The sequence below is a fragment of the Dreissena polymorpha genome, chromosome 7 (assembly GCF_020536995.1).
Source record: "Dreissena polymorpha isolate Duluth1 chromosome 7, UMN_Dpol_1.0, whole genome shotgun sequence".
Classification (NCBI taxonomy): Eukaryota; Metazoa; Mollusca; class Bivalvia; order Myida; family Dreissenidae; genus Dreissena; species Dreissena polymorpha.
In genome coordinates this window covers 34,586,397-34,603,485 of record NC_068361.1, presented here as the reverse complement: position 1 = coordinate 34,603,485, position 17,089 = coordinate 34,586,397, and the positions used below count along the sequence as shown (strand labels likewise).

The 17,089-nt window shown below is 35.7% G+C and overlaps 1 protein-coding gene across 2 annotated transcripts in view; it reads right to left on the bottom strand.

The window, feature by feature from the left end:
• Positions 1 to 16,524, bottom strand: part of LOC127839234 (uncharacterized) — a 177,384-nt gene extending 160,860 nt beyond the window's left edge. Inside the window, exons 1-2 of one of the 2 annotated variants that reach the window (XR_008030236.1) lie at positions 2,494 to 2,579; positions 1,316 to 2,059 (exon numbers count right to left, since the gene is read on the bottom strand). Coding sequence is in view for 1 of the 2 variants with exons in the window: in XM_052367520.1 (XP_052223480.1) it covers positions 7,299 to 8,290; positions 16,257 to 16,390 (1,126 nt within the window). In the remaining variant the exon portion in view is untranslated. Of the gene's footprint in view, positions 1 to 1,315; positions 2,060 to 2,493; positions 2,580 to 7,298; positions 8,291 to 16,256 lie in introns of those variants that run through there. The other variant, XM_052367520.1, reaches the window with a different exon arrangement.
• Between the last annotated feature and the right edge of the window lie 565 nt (positions 16,525 to 17,089).

Sequence of the window (17,089 nt, the reverse complement as noted above, 5' to 3'; positions counted from 1 at the left end):
TGGGAATGATTTATGGACAAAAATGACTAAATTCAAGTTATATATTTTGTAAGATGTTTAAAAAATTAAGTTGAGACCTAGATTTAAGAAATTATAATTAAGTTATATGAGACTTCTTTCTAAAAAAAAATAAAAAAAAATAAGAACTCAGAATAGCGTTGTATCAATAAGTTATGCCCCAAAAACTTAATATTGAAAATTTTGGGTTTTAAACCGCGAAAAAAAACATAGTAAAGTACAGTTCATAGCAATGTGTAATACTTTTTTTTTACAAGGGATGTGTTTGTCAGATACACAATGCCCCTACTGCGCCGCTTTGATTATATATTTTTGTTCTTGATTATACCCCTTTACAAATATTACTTCCCTTGAAAAAATGATATGTACCTGACAAATGATAAATATAAATTATCTCCCTTTTAAGCGTGTTACTTCCATTTTATTTGTCTGTTTTTACCTTTTATCTTCAGGATGACTTTGACCTTTCACCACTTAAATTTTGCAACTCCATGAGATACACATGCATGCCAAATATCAAATTGTGATTTTTAATAATGCAAAAGTTATGGCCTATGTTAACGTTTTCAGACGAACGGACTGACAGACAGTTCAACTGCTATTTTGCCACCCTACCGGGGGCATTAAAATAAATATAAAAAAAACAGGCATGACTTCAGTAATTTTAAGTGCGAGACTTTCCCCATAAATAGTTTTGACTAAAACAACTTTTATTGTGAAACTTTACAACTTTAAATGTGAGAATTAACAACTTAAAATGTAAGACTACATTATTTTAGATGTGATACTCGGCAACTTTAACTGTAAAACAATAAACTTTTAACATGACACTAAACAACTTAAAATATGAGACTGTACACATTTAAATGTGCACAACTTATTACGCAAGATACTAGTTGATGTCTACATTTTATGCCATTGTTTTTGTAAGACAGACCTTAGATGTAAAGTTTAGTCACTGGCGTTGAAAGTGTGTGCATAAGGATATGAAAGCAGTATAGTGATTTTGTCTTTGCAAACATCCGGTTTCTAATTAAGATAAAAATCATAATCAGTTATACGTGAACACAAATACTTAACAATTAAGAATTTTTGATTTGTACTAAGTTTCAACTTATGCAGCTTAATAAGGCAAGTAACTCATTGTTCCAACCTATCAAACACTTTTAATATGGCAAATATTGCATTGTAAATTTTAACCAATAAATATTTATAATAAACATTATAGACTTTTTGAGGAATGGAGCTGAATTATGGCCCAATCTTTGACAAAGTTACTAACACTGTAAGGTCTCACCTGAAGCTCAGAAGCTGAGCTGATATGCTGGCCTCGCGGATATTGTTAAGGGCTGAGTTTGAGTTCTGATTAACTTCGGGTTGAGAGTCGAATGGCGTACTGGACCATACAACAAAACTGGTGTCATGTTTCAAAGCCTTCTTTAGTCTCAATTCAATGCGACGCCCTCTCAATAATGGGCGGAATTCGCGTCTGATGCGCACCACATGAATAAATGGTGCACTGAGGACAGTCCGTAACGCTACTACTGTCCTAACTATCTACAGCAGATATATTTCCCAATATATTGTTTCGATTGTTCCTTGATTTGCTCCCGTTCCTCGCTGAATAAAAAGCTGTCTTATAAAGAATTAAACAAATTATTCAACGTTTAATTCTTCGTGATGTCCACAGCGAGAACTAACTGTTAGCGTTAACTGTTAGCGTTACCATAAGTACTGCTATAACGTCTCTCTTCTGTAACACTCATCCCACTCGGGCACTAGAGCTAAACAAAACTACTCGGGCTTGCTTGGGGAAACCTCGACACAGACATTTTGGTTGTTCATAACAGCGCGTGAAAACTTGACGTGCTGAGGATTTATTGCAGAACAGACTTGTGTAACGATGCTGACCCTTTGAGGCCGGAGGTCCAGTGGGAGGAGCTAGGGATCAGGGAAGGCAAAGGATCATTTAGTGTTGGGGCTCCTGCAGGCCGGACTGGTGCTGTTGCTTGGCCAACTGGATATCAATGCTGGTGCTCACCTGAAAACAACAACACTAGAGTGGGGGATATGAACTTGTAACACATTTTTATATTACAATGTATAATACACTACATATATGCCTCTTGATTGGATGTGAAAGTTTTCAACAGCAAAACATAATTATCTGAATTACTAATTTGGAATTTAATTGGTGCATTGTCCTAAATAGCAATTAATGAAAATTAATGCAATTAAACCATTTCATATTAAAACATTAAAAGTGTTGGCTAATGCTTTAATAACCTGTAAATTCATAATTATTATTCTTACTATAACTTTCAGTGTAATTTATAAGCCAAATTGCCGCTAATCAATATTAGAAGCTTTCGTCCCAGATTAGCATGTGAAATCCACATAAGCAAATCAGGGAGGACACTTTCTGACGATACTGGATGTTCACAAAAGAAGATACTTATTTTCAACAAAACATACCTTTAAAGAGGTAATTGTTGTCCCTAAGTAGCCTGTGCGGACTGCACAGGCTAATCTGGGACTACAATCTAAGCACATGCATTAAGCCCTATTATTTCACATCGTGGCTCATTGATGTTTTTAGCCAGTTTTTCCTGCATAACAACAAAAACAAAAGGAAAATCATCTTGATGCAATCCGCTAAAGAACTTCCAAGATTTGGCTCCGTACGAATGGATGGACGAAAAGACAGACGGACGGACGGACAACGCCAAAACAATATCCCTCCACCTATGGCGGGGGATAATAATAAATGGTAGGCAACAACTTCATATTTATGTATTCCCAAAGTAACAAAAACACACACACCATTTTTACCATGCCTTTACAGGTCTTTGGTGTTAAACTCTGTTTAAATTCACACTAGACAACAATTCCAAAGTAAACCATCATGTCATAAAAGTTGTAAGACATATTACAAATTAATAAATATGAAACAATTTAATGGCAACAACTCACTGCTGGTACATATTGGCAGTTCTCTCCCTTGTTAGTGTAAGCTAAATTTATTAAAGGCCACAATATACTTAATGATTTCCCTATATAATTCAATGTAAACGCGACAACTTAAAGAGAAAATAAATGCAACATTTTGAACATAGAGACCACCATAACGATACTTTTTCTGAAAGTTCATTCTAAGCTGAATCGATTTAAGCAATAAAAAAGATATGTCATGTTAAACTAAACATTTACTTTACTCAAATCAAACTCTACTTCTTTTGCGCCTTAAATTTTGCGGCCATTTTCAAGTGCAATGTAACTGTTTTCAGGTCAAACTTGTACTTTAGTCTCTAACTTTATCATATGTCAGGGATTAAATACTGAGCACCTTTTCTTTCCCTTCCAATATATCCAAGAGATAAAGTCAGAACACCAGTCTAAAGTGTAAAACATGGCTTCGAGTAAAATATGATTTTTTTAGTCAGTACAGCCCTACATGAAAAGATTATTTAGTATAATGTAACCTATAAGACAACCTGAACTGTTTAAAACGCAAAAAATATGCACTTCCTTATCATTTTTCATCTATCCTCAATGTGCATGCCAAGCTTCAGATTGATCCTTTACGTAAAAATGTTTGAACAATTAAAATTATTATAATAATGCCTGATAAGACATATGGCTTCCATTGTCAGTGCTTAAATTTATAAAGGGCTTTCAAGAGCAAATAATATTAACTTATATAACAGAATACAGTAAATATACTGTAAACTTCTTTTATGCTATATCGAAGAATAAATATAATATTATTAAAACGTGTTTGGGCTTCTTTCAGTGCGAATTTGTGAGTTTAGATGTGCTCAATACGAGATTCTGTACTTTTTATTATCCCCTGCCATAGGCGGAGGGATATTGCTTTGCGCTGTCTGTCAGTCCTTCCGTCCGTCCGTCTTTCCGTCCGTCCGCCCGTCTGTCCGGAGCCATATCTTGTAATTGAAACTTGGTATGAGTATGCATATGGATAAGAGGATGATCCACGCCAAATGGCATTGTACACCATCATTTAATAATAGAGTTATGGCCCTTTGTATCTTGAAAATGCTTTTTGTGTGTCCGGAGCCATATTTTTGAAGTGCTTTGGCCGATTTTATTGAAATATGAAATGAGAATATATATGGATAAGAGGATGATGCACGCCAAATGGCAATGTACACCATCTGTTCATAACGGAGTTTTGGCCCTTTGTATCTTGAAACATTGTTGTTTTGAGTGTCAAATATAATACTTTTGTGTCCAGAAGCATATTGGCGTGTGCTATCAATTCAACGAATTTGCTTGTTTTAATTATTTTCCCATACAAATTTTCCAATTTAATTATTTTTCTTTACACTTTTCCATACTCGTTAATTCCATGAAACAAAACGCATTTATTCCATGAAACTAACAAGAACGCATAATATCCTGTGAAAAAATGGTGGTTTTATGTAAATCATGCTCCTTTGTGACAGGGCCTGTTTTGACTAAAAAAAAAACACTGTATACTCAATGAAAACTTAACACCTCCTCGCAATAAGACTCTATACGGCATTAGATGGAATAGATTCCAATCAAATAGGCTTAATTAAATATCTTACAGCTTTACAAAAACTCAAGGCCTGCATGGGGATGACAGAAATTATTGCCGTGTTGTGTTTCTGAGGTGTCTGTATCGGTAAGTTATAAAGCATCGAGCTGGAAAAGGGTTTGAGTTATTGATCATCAAGTAAAATAAGTTGTACTGAAAACACGATATACACAAGAATAGACGCCATTTTACCTTCTGTGAAATCATATCATATCATTCTCGTACACTTCACTTATTTATACACTGCAAAAACACTATTATTCGCGGGACATTATTTTTATTGATTTTAAGGGTTAAACGATCCACAAATTAAATACAAACACACTGGAAAATAACTTACACAAATTCCATATTTATTGTTTTCAAACTGAGAAAGTCATGCATTAACTACCACGTCCATGAAAGTCTTTTTTTAACCACGAAATAACATGCGGACGAATATATATGATTTTACAATAAACAAACAATTTAAAAGGATATTTTACCTTATGTAAATTCATACCATTCTTTGCCACCTCATCTTAATAAACAGGAAATACACAAGCAGTACTTTTCCTTGAGTATTCATGGGTCTGTTTAACGGACCCATACCCAAAGCGTGTTATATGCTGTTCCTTATGAAAATTATATCTAAATTATGTTTCAATTAGATCTAACAAAGTTTATAACTATTATAATAGGATTTTATTCCTATAATTTGAAGTATAATTAAAACTCATATTAAATGTGTTTTTCCCAAATTAATGGACTTTTAGCACAAAACAAATTCAAAATCCCAAAATTGCATTTTTTCCCAAAGTGGCCAAGAAAAGGCCTGACAAAGCGTCTCTTTTACCTTCTGCGTCATGCTTGTCCCCCACATCCTCAGCATCGTTGTCCCGACCCAGCAGCAACTAAAGCAGCAGAATAGCTTGATGTATTTCTTGTATGTATATTTAGGACTCACGCACACTGATATAAATTTAATAACAATCAATAAGACATGTTCAACATCATAAAATATGGCAAATTAATAAATCTCACATCAAGTGTAACCTTTCTGTAAACGTTGCGTAAAATATCAATATATACTCCTCCAAAGATAACTTAAACAATTTCATATTTTATTAAAAAAGTATTCATCCATATACATTTCTTACATGGCATGGTGTTTATAGAAATGAAAGTCTAAAAATAGCCTCAGTTGCTATGTACATGTGCATATATGTAGAAATATTAAATTTTCAGTTGAAATGCTTTGTTTTTTCATGCAAAGTTTACAAGAACTAAATGTTAGGACCATAATGACACAAAGGTTATGACAACATAACATCATATGCATTACATCTTATGTTCCAACAAAAACCCTCACATTGTATAATCAGATAACAATATGTGCACATAAATTATTTGTATCTTTAACTACACAAACAATGTTGTATTGTAACATCACACACTACTATGTTCGTATGCTAAACAACACATTGTCATTGAAATACTAATCACTAATTACAACAACTAATACATACATGAACACACTATTCCACTCTGAACACCAGGATTCTGTTGCTTTCCTGTCCCACAATGATGGATGATGTGGTGCTGCTGTAGCAGACTGACCGTGGCCACCACACTCCATGCCTCTCAGTAGCCAGCGTAGCCAGCTTACTCTGCCCCTCCCAGCCCACCTGTAGTACAGTGTCGGACCCCCATCCACAGACCAGCACCTGGCCTGCAGGGGTCACATGTAGACCACGTGGCCATCGTAGTGCTGGGTATGTAGCCAGGAGTGTGCCATCCCTGGCCAGGGTGAGAAGCTTGTCCTTCCTGAAGTTGGTGATGTACAGCCTGTCTCCTGTGGGACTCACAGCACACTTGTTTACTGCAAAACAGAGTAACATCAAGATATTGAAATACTGTCAATGTTAAATAATCTTATTACACATACTGCAGTGATATTGTATTACGCATATGTTGCTATAAAGAGGCCTTTACACATCTAAAATATATGCATACATTTCAATGATTCAATAGTTAAGCGTGACAATAAACTTCAGTAGCAGAGCTATTGTGATAACCTTTGAAATGTTGAAATGCGACTAGTGAGTTAGATATGAATTGAAGCAAAACAATTACACAGATGGAAACAATTACACAAACTGAAACAATTGCACAGTTCTTTCAACAGGTAAACATATTGTACATGTACAATCATTTAACAACCACAAAATTAAGACAGGGTCAGAAAGTGTCTCTTTCCCAGGAACTCAGTTTCTATTTATAGACATGCCATGTAGTGACAGTCAAAATACTTCATTACTCATGTTTATAAATCAATATTTCTGAATCTTGTTTTGGCTACAATGTACTGTAGCATTCAAAGGGCACATATGAATTATAGAACATTTTTTTTATAATACATCAGCAGGTTTTCTGCTATTACATCTGAATTTTATTTTATTATCATCTCACAAAGTATGTAACTATAATTTATATTATTATTTTTTCAAAATAACAAGATAAAGGCCTAATGGGTCAATATTTGTTGATTAAAAAAATAAATCCCAACTCGGTTCATTTAGTCAATAAAAATTCCCAAATTTGTCATTGTATGGATTTAAAATAACACAATTTGACTAGACTCCTTTGTCCACAATGGCTAGACAAATCCCTGTACATAATACACATGTTATCAGGATGGATTCACCATGATTCTTACCTGTCCAATCAGCTGATCTATCTTGGTAGAGTCTGCAGATCAGTTTGCCATTCAGTGAGTATTTGTACAGTTCTTGACCAGAGGTGACAAAAAGGTCTCCTTGGTGATGGGTAATAAATTTACATTCATGTTGTAACTGAAACTTCCTGCCAGAAACAAGCTTTCCCTGGTTGACAGTGATAAACTGGACCTCATGTATGTTACTAGTATTCACAGCCACTGCAACCTCACTGGGTGTGATCAAACAAATGTCCAATGGCCGAGCATTCACATCCCAGTGACTCACCACCTGGTATTGCTGGTTCAGCAGCTTGACATTCTGATTATTCCAGTCTACAACCAGTACCTGCCCATCGGGAAGAACACATATGCCTCTGATATAACATACACCTTTATCACTTGGTATTCTCACATTATGCTTAGTAATACTCTGGACATTAAACACCTCGCCTGACTTTCCTAGCAGAGTTAATGCCTGCTGTATTATATGCTTACATTTTATGCTGGCTATAAGGCAGAGCTCCTTATTATCTCCAATTTTCTGAACAAATTCATGGAAATGTGACAAGTCATTGTGAAGACTGGTGCATTTAATAATAGAACTTGTAATTGACCCTTTTATGCTTATAACTTCATCTCTCATCTCGTTTAGTTCCTTCACAGTAATATTATCAAATTCATTCAAGATAAAAAGAAAACTCCTACACATCTCTTCTTTTAAATATTGCTCATGTCCGCCCGATGTACTCACATAACTATTACCACACTCATCTATATCATCTATATTAAAATTTAAATTGCCACGCATTTGTTCTATCATGACTGCCCCATGTTCCTTATATGTTCTTAGCAATGCCTGAACACTGAGCTCCTGACTGATCTGAAGGCTTTTGATTTCTTCCAGAACAGTTTCCAGCTCCACTGACAGTCCCTGTAGGTCTGTGGGCTGCATGTCAGTCAGCTCATTAATTGGAGTCACTTTACTGCACTGGCTGAAATAAACAATCAATACATGTACATACCAAGGAATAGTCAGTGATATTATGTAATGCTTTAAACAAATCTACACATTTAAACAAGGGCTGTTTGTAAAACATGCATGCCCCCCATATGGGCTGTCCATTGTAGTGGCAGCCATTGTGTGAGCACGATTTTTGTCACTGTGACCTTAACCTTTAACCTGAAAATCAATAGGGGTCATCTGCGAGTCACGATCAATGTACCTATGAAGTGTCATGATCCTAGGCAAAAGCATTCATGAGTTATCATCCGAAAATCATTTTACTATTTCGGGTCACCGTGACCTTGACCTTTGACCTTGTGACCTCAAAATCAATAGGGGTCATCTGCGAGTCATGATCAATCTACCTATGAAGTTTCATGATACTAGGCAAAAGCGTTCTTGAGTTATCATCCGAAAACCATTTTACTATTTCAGGTCACCGTGACCTTGACCTTTGACCTAGTGACTTCAAAAACAATAGGGGTCATCTGCAAGTCATGATCAATCTACCTATGAAGTTTCATGATCCTAGGCGTATGCGTTCTTGAGTTATCATCCGGAAACCATTTTACTATTTCGGGTCACCGTGACCTTGACCTTTGACCTAGTGACCTCAAATTGATAGGGGTCATCTGCGAGTCATGATCAATCTACCCATGAAGTTTCATGATCCTAGGCGTATGCATTCTTGAGTTATCATCCGGAAACCATTTTACTATTTCGGGTCACCGTGACCTTGACCTTTGACCTAGTGACCTCAAAATCAATAGGGGTCATCTGCGAGTCATGATCAATCTACCCATGAAGTTTCATGATCCTAAGCGTATGCGTTCTTGAGTTATCATCCGAAAACCATTTTACTATTACGGGTCACCGTGACCTTGACCTTAGACCTAGTGACCTCAAAATCAATAGGGGTCATCTGCGAGTCATGATCAATCTACCTATGAAGTTTCATGATCCTAGGCGTATGCGTTCTCGAGTTATCATACGACAACCACCTGGTGGACGGACCGACCGACCTACCGACCGACCGACCGACATGAGCAAAGCAATATACCCCCTCTTCTTCGAAGGGGGGCATAATAACAAGAACTATGGAAATGGAAACTAAATGAAAGCATGATATTTTGAGGCTTAATATGGAGGGAGAGCTTATACTTGCACATGCCTGTCTGTCCTTCCAACAGTGCAACTTTTATGTCACACGTTACTCAACAAGTATTCCAGACACTTTACAAATACAACTAAAAATGGCACGGCAGAGGCCGTCGGGTATCCCAACGCGGCACGTATTGCCATAAAAGAAGTTCAGTATCAATTAGAAGTGAATTGGTGCAGAAATGAAAAAGTTAATGTAAAATAACCTAAACAAGTGCTGTCAGAGGACAGCGCGCTCGACTATTCGAGTGCTTGACAGTATAACGTAAGCCATCATGGGGTAATTGTTCAAATAATTCAATAAGATCAAAGTAATATATTCCGCAATGTATTGAACATTTGTAAAGACATAAAACAAAGTAATAAGATTTTATTTCAAATTTGATAGTAATAGCTTGGGTGGAAAGTTTGGACGGTCCTTCAAAAATAAAGTAAACAAGGCAATTGTCAAGCAATCTAGTCCCCTACTGGCTCCACCATTGTCAGGAATTCCACCATTTTCAGAATGTTATTTCATTTGGTTGCCATAGCAACCACAATTTTTGACTTAGGAACAAAATGAAATGACGTGCATAATGTCCATATTTCCATCTATCCATGTTGCAAGTTTCATCAAAAAATATTAAGAACTTTTAAAGTTTTTGCAGGATTCAGAAAAGCGTGACAGACTCACAGACAGACGCACAGACAGATTCACAGCCAGACACACAGAGCGCAAACCATAAGTCCCCTCCGGTGAAACCAGTAGGGGACAATAAATATTTGTATTTTAGAGGGGGTATAATGTGGGGTGTGGTAATTTATAAGATGATCTTTCGAAAATAAAGATTTTTTTTTGGGGGGGGGGTTGGGGGTGGGGGGCAGGGATTCTGGGTTGGGGCGTGGGGTATTATTTGGGTGGAATCCATTGTGGTATTCAGGTAAGTGTTGTTTTGTCAAAGTATTAATACAAGTTTATCATAAATAAAGAAGTTATGGCAATAAAACTAAAATTTACTCTTGACCTTGAGAGTCATGGTCATTCAAAGGTCAAGGTCAAATTGAACTTGGCAGGTACAGTACCCTCATGATAGTAAGAAAATATTTGAAGTTTGAAAGCAATAGCTTTGATACTTTATAAGTCAAGTGGATCTAAACACAAAATTTAATAAAATATTCAGTTACTTAGACAAAAAAGGGCCATAATTCTTACAAATGCTTGATACAGTTGTCTGCTTTTGTTTATAGGTTGGGGTCATGTTGGTAAAGAAGTTTACAAAATATAAAAGCAATATGTCAAGGGACAATGAGAATATTTGAGGTGGTAAGCAAACTTTAACATTTGCACGCTTACGCTAACCGGAACGGAAACGACGATGCCGGGGTGAGTAGGAAAGCTCCAATATATATATTTTATATATAATAGTCGAGCTAAATTTAGTGAAAATCTCTGACTCTGCCCCATCCTAACCCCCATTGGCCACTATCTCCTCCTACACTATTAGCACTAGAAGCTTGAAACTTAAACACATGGTAGGTATGAGTACATGTATGATAGTGCACTATTTGAAATTTTCATCTGACCCCTGGGTCAAAAGTTATCGCGCATGTTGTTAGTAAAATGAGTGAAAATCTCTGACCCGGCTCCACATCAACCCCCATAACTTTTGACACAGGAGTCAAATAAAAATTCTAAATAGTGCACTGTCATTAATATGCTCGTAGCTACCATGTGTATCAGTTTCAAGGTTCTAGTGCATATTGTGTAGGAGGAGATAGTGGCCAGGACGGACAGACGGGGGAGATAACCACATAATCCCCATGCTTCGAAAAGCGTGGGGATAATAACCAGCATTAGTGGACTTGTGTACCTCTTTATTTAAGTTATGATTTTGTTTACATTTTCTTCCTTATGTCTTTTTTAAATACAAAAATGACATTTTAAAATATGTGTCATGTGTAACTATAACAGTATTTGTGCAAGAGGGCTAAACTTTTACATATATTTGTACTGTCGTGTTAAGCCGCTCCATATTTTGGTTCATTTCCGTACGACAAAAAAAGAGTTATCGCCCCTTTTTTATTAAACACATGACATGTTTAAATTGTGTCGTGCGTAACTCAAACAATATAGCTAATTTTAAAGGGATGAATCATATGAACATATTGCCAAGAATGTCAACTTAAGCATCTCAATATTTTGGTTAAGAGTTTTTCTTCATAACCAGATCAATGGCCATTTTAGCGAAGAATATTTTTGTTTAATTGTGATAAGCGTTAATACCAAAATTATTGTATAAATAGGGTTCAATATTAAGGAACATATTAAGCCTTACTTGCACATCTTCATATTTGTTTATCATAATTGTTTAACATTTGTACAGTTTTAAGACAAATTATATTACATGGGTATACATGTACATGTACTTAAAGCATAATTCTATGGGTTTGTATTATTTTCTACTTTAAGTATTTGCAATCTTGACCACACTATCCATAATCTCATATGCAATCAGATAAAATCAATGCTTCTCCACCTCACAAAAAGATGCTAAAGGCCCTTAGTATAATGCCCCTCACCAAGGTCATATAGAAACTAACCTGTTATGTGTACATTTTGTAATGTCTGTGTAGTAACTTTAATATTTTTATCTAGGTATTTTACTCTGCATGACAAACACTTTATGTGGTCAGAAACAGCATTAGAGCAAATACATGTTTTTACTATAAACATTAAACTCAACAAGACTACTGCCAAGCAATATGTGTCCCCTACTGGCCCCAACATTGTCAGAATTTTTCCACCATTGTCAGATTTTTTTATATATTTGTTGCCATAGCAACCAGAATTTTTTGACTTAGGAAGAAAATGAAATGATGTGCATTATTTCCATATTGCCATCTATCAATGTTTCAATTTTCATGAAAAAATATGAAGAACTTTTAAAGTTATCGCAGGATCCACCATTTTCAGCAATATTTCTATTTACAGCAATATTTCTAGTCTATTTGTTGCAATAGCAACCAGAATTCTTGATATAGGAACAAAATGAAATGACATGCATAATCTCCATATTGCCCTTTGTCCATGTGAACTCTTTCATGAAACAAGAGATGTGTTTTTCTGAAACACAATGCCCCCTATTGCGTCGCGTTGAAGCCATAAATTTGACATTTGACCTTCAAGGATGACCTTGACCTTTCACCACTCAAAATGTGTAGCTCCATGAGATACACATGCATGCCAAATATCAACTTGCTATCTTCAATATTAAAAAAGTAATGACCAAACTTTAACGAAGGTTAAAGTTTAAGGTAAGAAAAATAAATATTTGACCTTTGACCTTGAAGGATGACCTTGACCTTGACTTTTCACCACTCAAAATGTGCAGCTTTGTGAGATACACATGCATGCCAAATATGAAGTTGCTATCTTCAATAATGCGCAAGAAATCAAACTTTAACCAAGATTAAAGTTTTGAGACACACACATACAATGAATGAATGAATGAATAAATGATGAATGAATGAATGAATGAATAAATGAAGACAGACAGACAGACAGACAGACAGGCAGGCAGGCAGGCAGGCAGGCAGGCAGGCAGGCAGGCAGGCAGGCAGGCAGGCAGGCAGGCAGGCAGGCAGGCAGGCAGGCAGGCAGGCAGGCAGGCAGGCAGGCAGGCAGGCAGGCAGACAGACAGACAGACAGACAGACAGACAGACAGACAGACAGACAGACAGACAGACAGAAAAGTGTGACAGACAGACAGACAGACAGACAGACAGAAAAGTGTGACAGACTGACGGACTCACAGACTCACGGACACACAGAGCGCAAACCACAAGTCCCCACCGGTGATACCGGTAGGGGACAAAAACAAATAACACCTAGAGTAGGGGGAATATTGACCCCAGAGTCAGTCTTCACGCTAATTTTTTTGGCAAAATAGCCCGTCGGGCTAATCAGATGGAATTTTGAGTAGCCCGAAGACATGTTTGATAGCCCAAAGAGGTCAACATAAATTTTATGACTTTTTTGGCCAGGAACACCAAAATAGTTATTAACAATCAGAAAATCTACTTCCATTAGTAAAAACAGATGCATGTGATTACAGTAATAAAGGATATTCTGTTTCCTGTTGAAATGCATTTTATACAAAATGCACCAGATGATAATGCTATTTATTGTAGCTTTATTATTACACATGTTCTCATTCAATGATTCCATTAATCAGTTTGACCTGTGTTTGGTTTTATTTAAAAGCAAATTGATTATTATCGTATTATTACTAGGACAATCGCCGGTGAATTTCCGAATCGTCGGCATGTGGCTTCAGAACAAAAAGGCCACTGTGTGTGTTAACTGCCCAATCTACCAAATGACAATGTCTGCTTCTTCAATTTACTCCCGATGTTTTGATAAGCATGTGTCAACCGTGAAAAGTATTGTATATTCGTAAACAGATTATAAGTAGCAAAGAAGGTCACGTAGCAGAAAGAGATTACAGAATAAACAAAAGTACGACAATTATTAATAATAAGTTGAAAAAAAACGTCTTCTAATACGCAAGAATAATTTAGTAAAACACATGGAAATCTAACTGTAATAAGGATCAATTTGTTTGTAACCCAATGCGTACAATATCCCTTACAGACTCTTTTATTTTTATTGAAAAATTACTTCGTCCATTTTTCATGAATTATAAATACATTTTCAAAAAACGCTTCTAAAATTAAATACGCTTCTAGATTGATCATTATTTTAAAACATTACGAAGTAACCGATGCGCTAACATCCCGGAACGTGATCTACGCATGGTCAGTTTGAATAATCTCCTCTCGATTGGGCATCATCATTACTTTAAATAGCAACATACCCGCATGTTTACACAACAGTTTAAAAAAATGGCGGCCGCATGTGTTCATGCAATTCTTTCAAAGTATAACGTCATTTTAGGCATTTAAATAGCGAATTTAATCGTGCCTCTTAAAAACGGGTATAAATCAGGTTATTGAAATAACGCTCAAATATTTAATCGACCGGTCGGGCTATTTTATAAGCATTTAGGATCGACCAACCGGCCCAAGAATCGACTTGGGCTTGTAGGCTAATACAAAGACTGCCCCAGCATCATAATTTGATCAAACTATGTAGAGGACCACATATGATGTTAAACACCAAACATTAAACCCCAGACCCTTGTGGTTTCTTAGAATACAATTTTTAAGGTTATTTACTACATCAGTCTAAATAAATCATTTCACCTATAGGCTTGGTTAGTTTTGACCCCAGACACATGATTTGAGCAAACTTTGAAGAGGACTACCATACTTTGTTACACACAAAATATCAGTTTTAATAGTTTTTTTGTTGAGATAAACAATAAAGGTGTTTATACATCTGATCACTTGGGGTGGCAAGTTTTGACCCCATCAACATGATTTGAAACAAACTGAGCAGAGAACCACTTTAAGTATTACATGCAAAATAACTAACAATCTAGGACCCTGTGGTTTCTTAGACGATTTGGTCAACATGTATATACTCACCGACAGATCAACTGATCAGAACAACCTCACAAAATGCTCACAGCTCTTGCATACCTGACTAAAAAAGTACATGATATTGGCTTACATGTTTCAGATATCTACTTTTCACAAAGCATTAATAACGTCCAGAAGAATCATTAGACCATTTAATTAACATAGGTTCAGTTGTTCATGAAATTGTGTGCAAACACGAACAATTTCATATAATATTGTCTCACTTATTGTTAACCAAATGGCAAAAAGTTCAATGAAATTTAATCAAAGCAGATTTATTTTTTTTATCCATGTGCATGTCCCTTTATGGTATATTGTAACTGTTTGATAATAGGTTAACATGTCAACCCTTAAAAAAGGTTTCAACTGTTGTGTCAATTCTGATCATTATTTTCTGAGGTCTAACCCAGAAACTAGTTACCCGAGTCAAACAGACAAAAGGATGGGCAGACGAGCATGGAGTATGACAGATATAATTAGCAGAGAATCTTGATTTACACACAAGTTAACTCAATTCCATCGAAACACGAAATCAAACTTTATATTGATTATCAATAAAGTGATACATTAAGCTCCCACCCGGTTGGAGAACATAAAATATATACATTGATAAAAAGGTTGCCGTGGTGTAATGGATATGGTGTCCGCCTAGTGACTGGGAGGTCACGGGTTCGATCCCCACCGTGGGAGCGTTCTTTAGATCTCCCCCAAAGACACCAAGTACTGGTTCTAGGCCCAGGAAACGGACTCGAGAGCGTTTATATAAGCCTTAGGCTTTCAATGCAATCGAGCTAAAATAAATAGGTTTAAACTAAAAAGGTTTATTGTTTAATATAAGAAGTGGCCTGAAAGCCAAGTCTGCGGACTGGTCATTAAGTAACTGTATGTAAATTTGTTCTATCTGCAAAAATGTCATAAATCAAAGTCGATATTAGTTGACTGATTATGTTCATTTATAGTTAAGGATAACATTAGAATGGGACAATGATTTAAGTTTTCTTGAATTAAGTTATTGAAGATTTGAATTACATCTGTATAGTTATTATTAAATTGATTTAAAAATGGCATTATAATTATAATAAACATCTTTTTCAAACAGTAAGTAAATTAAAAGTTGACCAACAAATAACACGCATGTAATCATTAGGAAATAAAAATAAAGAAACTGCTAACAATAATCTCAATGACTAACTATGGACGCTGGTAATTTCATCATACAATTCCAGTATTTATAATACTGATAAACAACATAATTATTCATTATCAGGTACCTGTGAATAAGCTCAACACATCTGGAGCAGCACAGCTCACTATGGCCATTGCACAATGCTGTTATTGTTTCATTATTGTGTATGTTGCATGTTATGAGATAATTCTCCATTTTCTTAGAACATGGCCACTTCATAATTTTATCCTTTCCATAAGGAGATTTTTTATTAAACCACCAACCATGCTTTCTATGAGAGTGAATACATGGTTTGCAGTAATACTTGCGACATTTTTTACAGTAAAATACTGCATCTATTTCTACAGACCGTTTTTTCTTGCAGATTGTACAACAATAATATTTAACCAAATTAAATTTCTAGAAAATGCAGATGTCGCCATTTTGATGATTCACTTTCAACAAACAAGATTATACAATCTAAAATCAATTGAAATATTTATGTCCAAGTATTTGTTTACAATAAATATCTCAGAAAACACACACAATTATTATTTAACACAGGCAAGTAATATGAAATTTTGAACTGAACTGAACAGCAACCAAGTTTGCTGTCAAATGGGGCTTGTATGATAGGAGCAAACAGTGTAACTATGTGTCCCATAATCGTTCATAGTTCATGGACGACCCATAGTTACTATCAATGTTCATTACTCTTAAATTACCGGTATGTAGCCTATCATTCGATATCTCGTCATGCGCGAATTGCCAAGATGACGAGTTTTGCATTAACTCCCATTTTCTCGTGCCGCGCATGGGACAAGTCTACTCTATCTATTTATGTTAATTTCTCTGCATTACGTAGGATAAAATATTCAACAACACCATGTATCAGTTTCTAGTCCAATTTAATGTCTAACATACTTAATATTTTCGGTT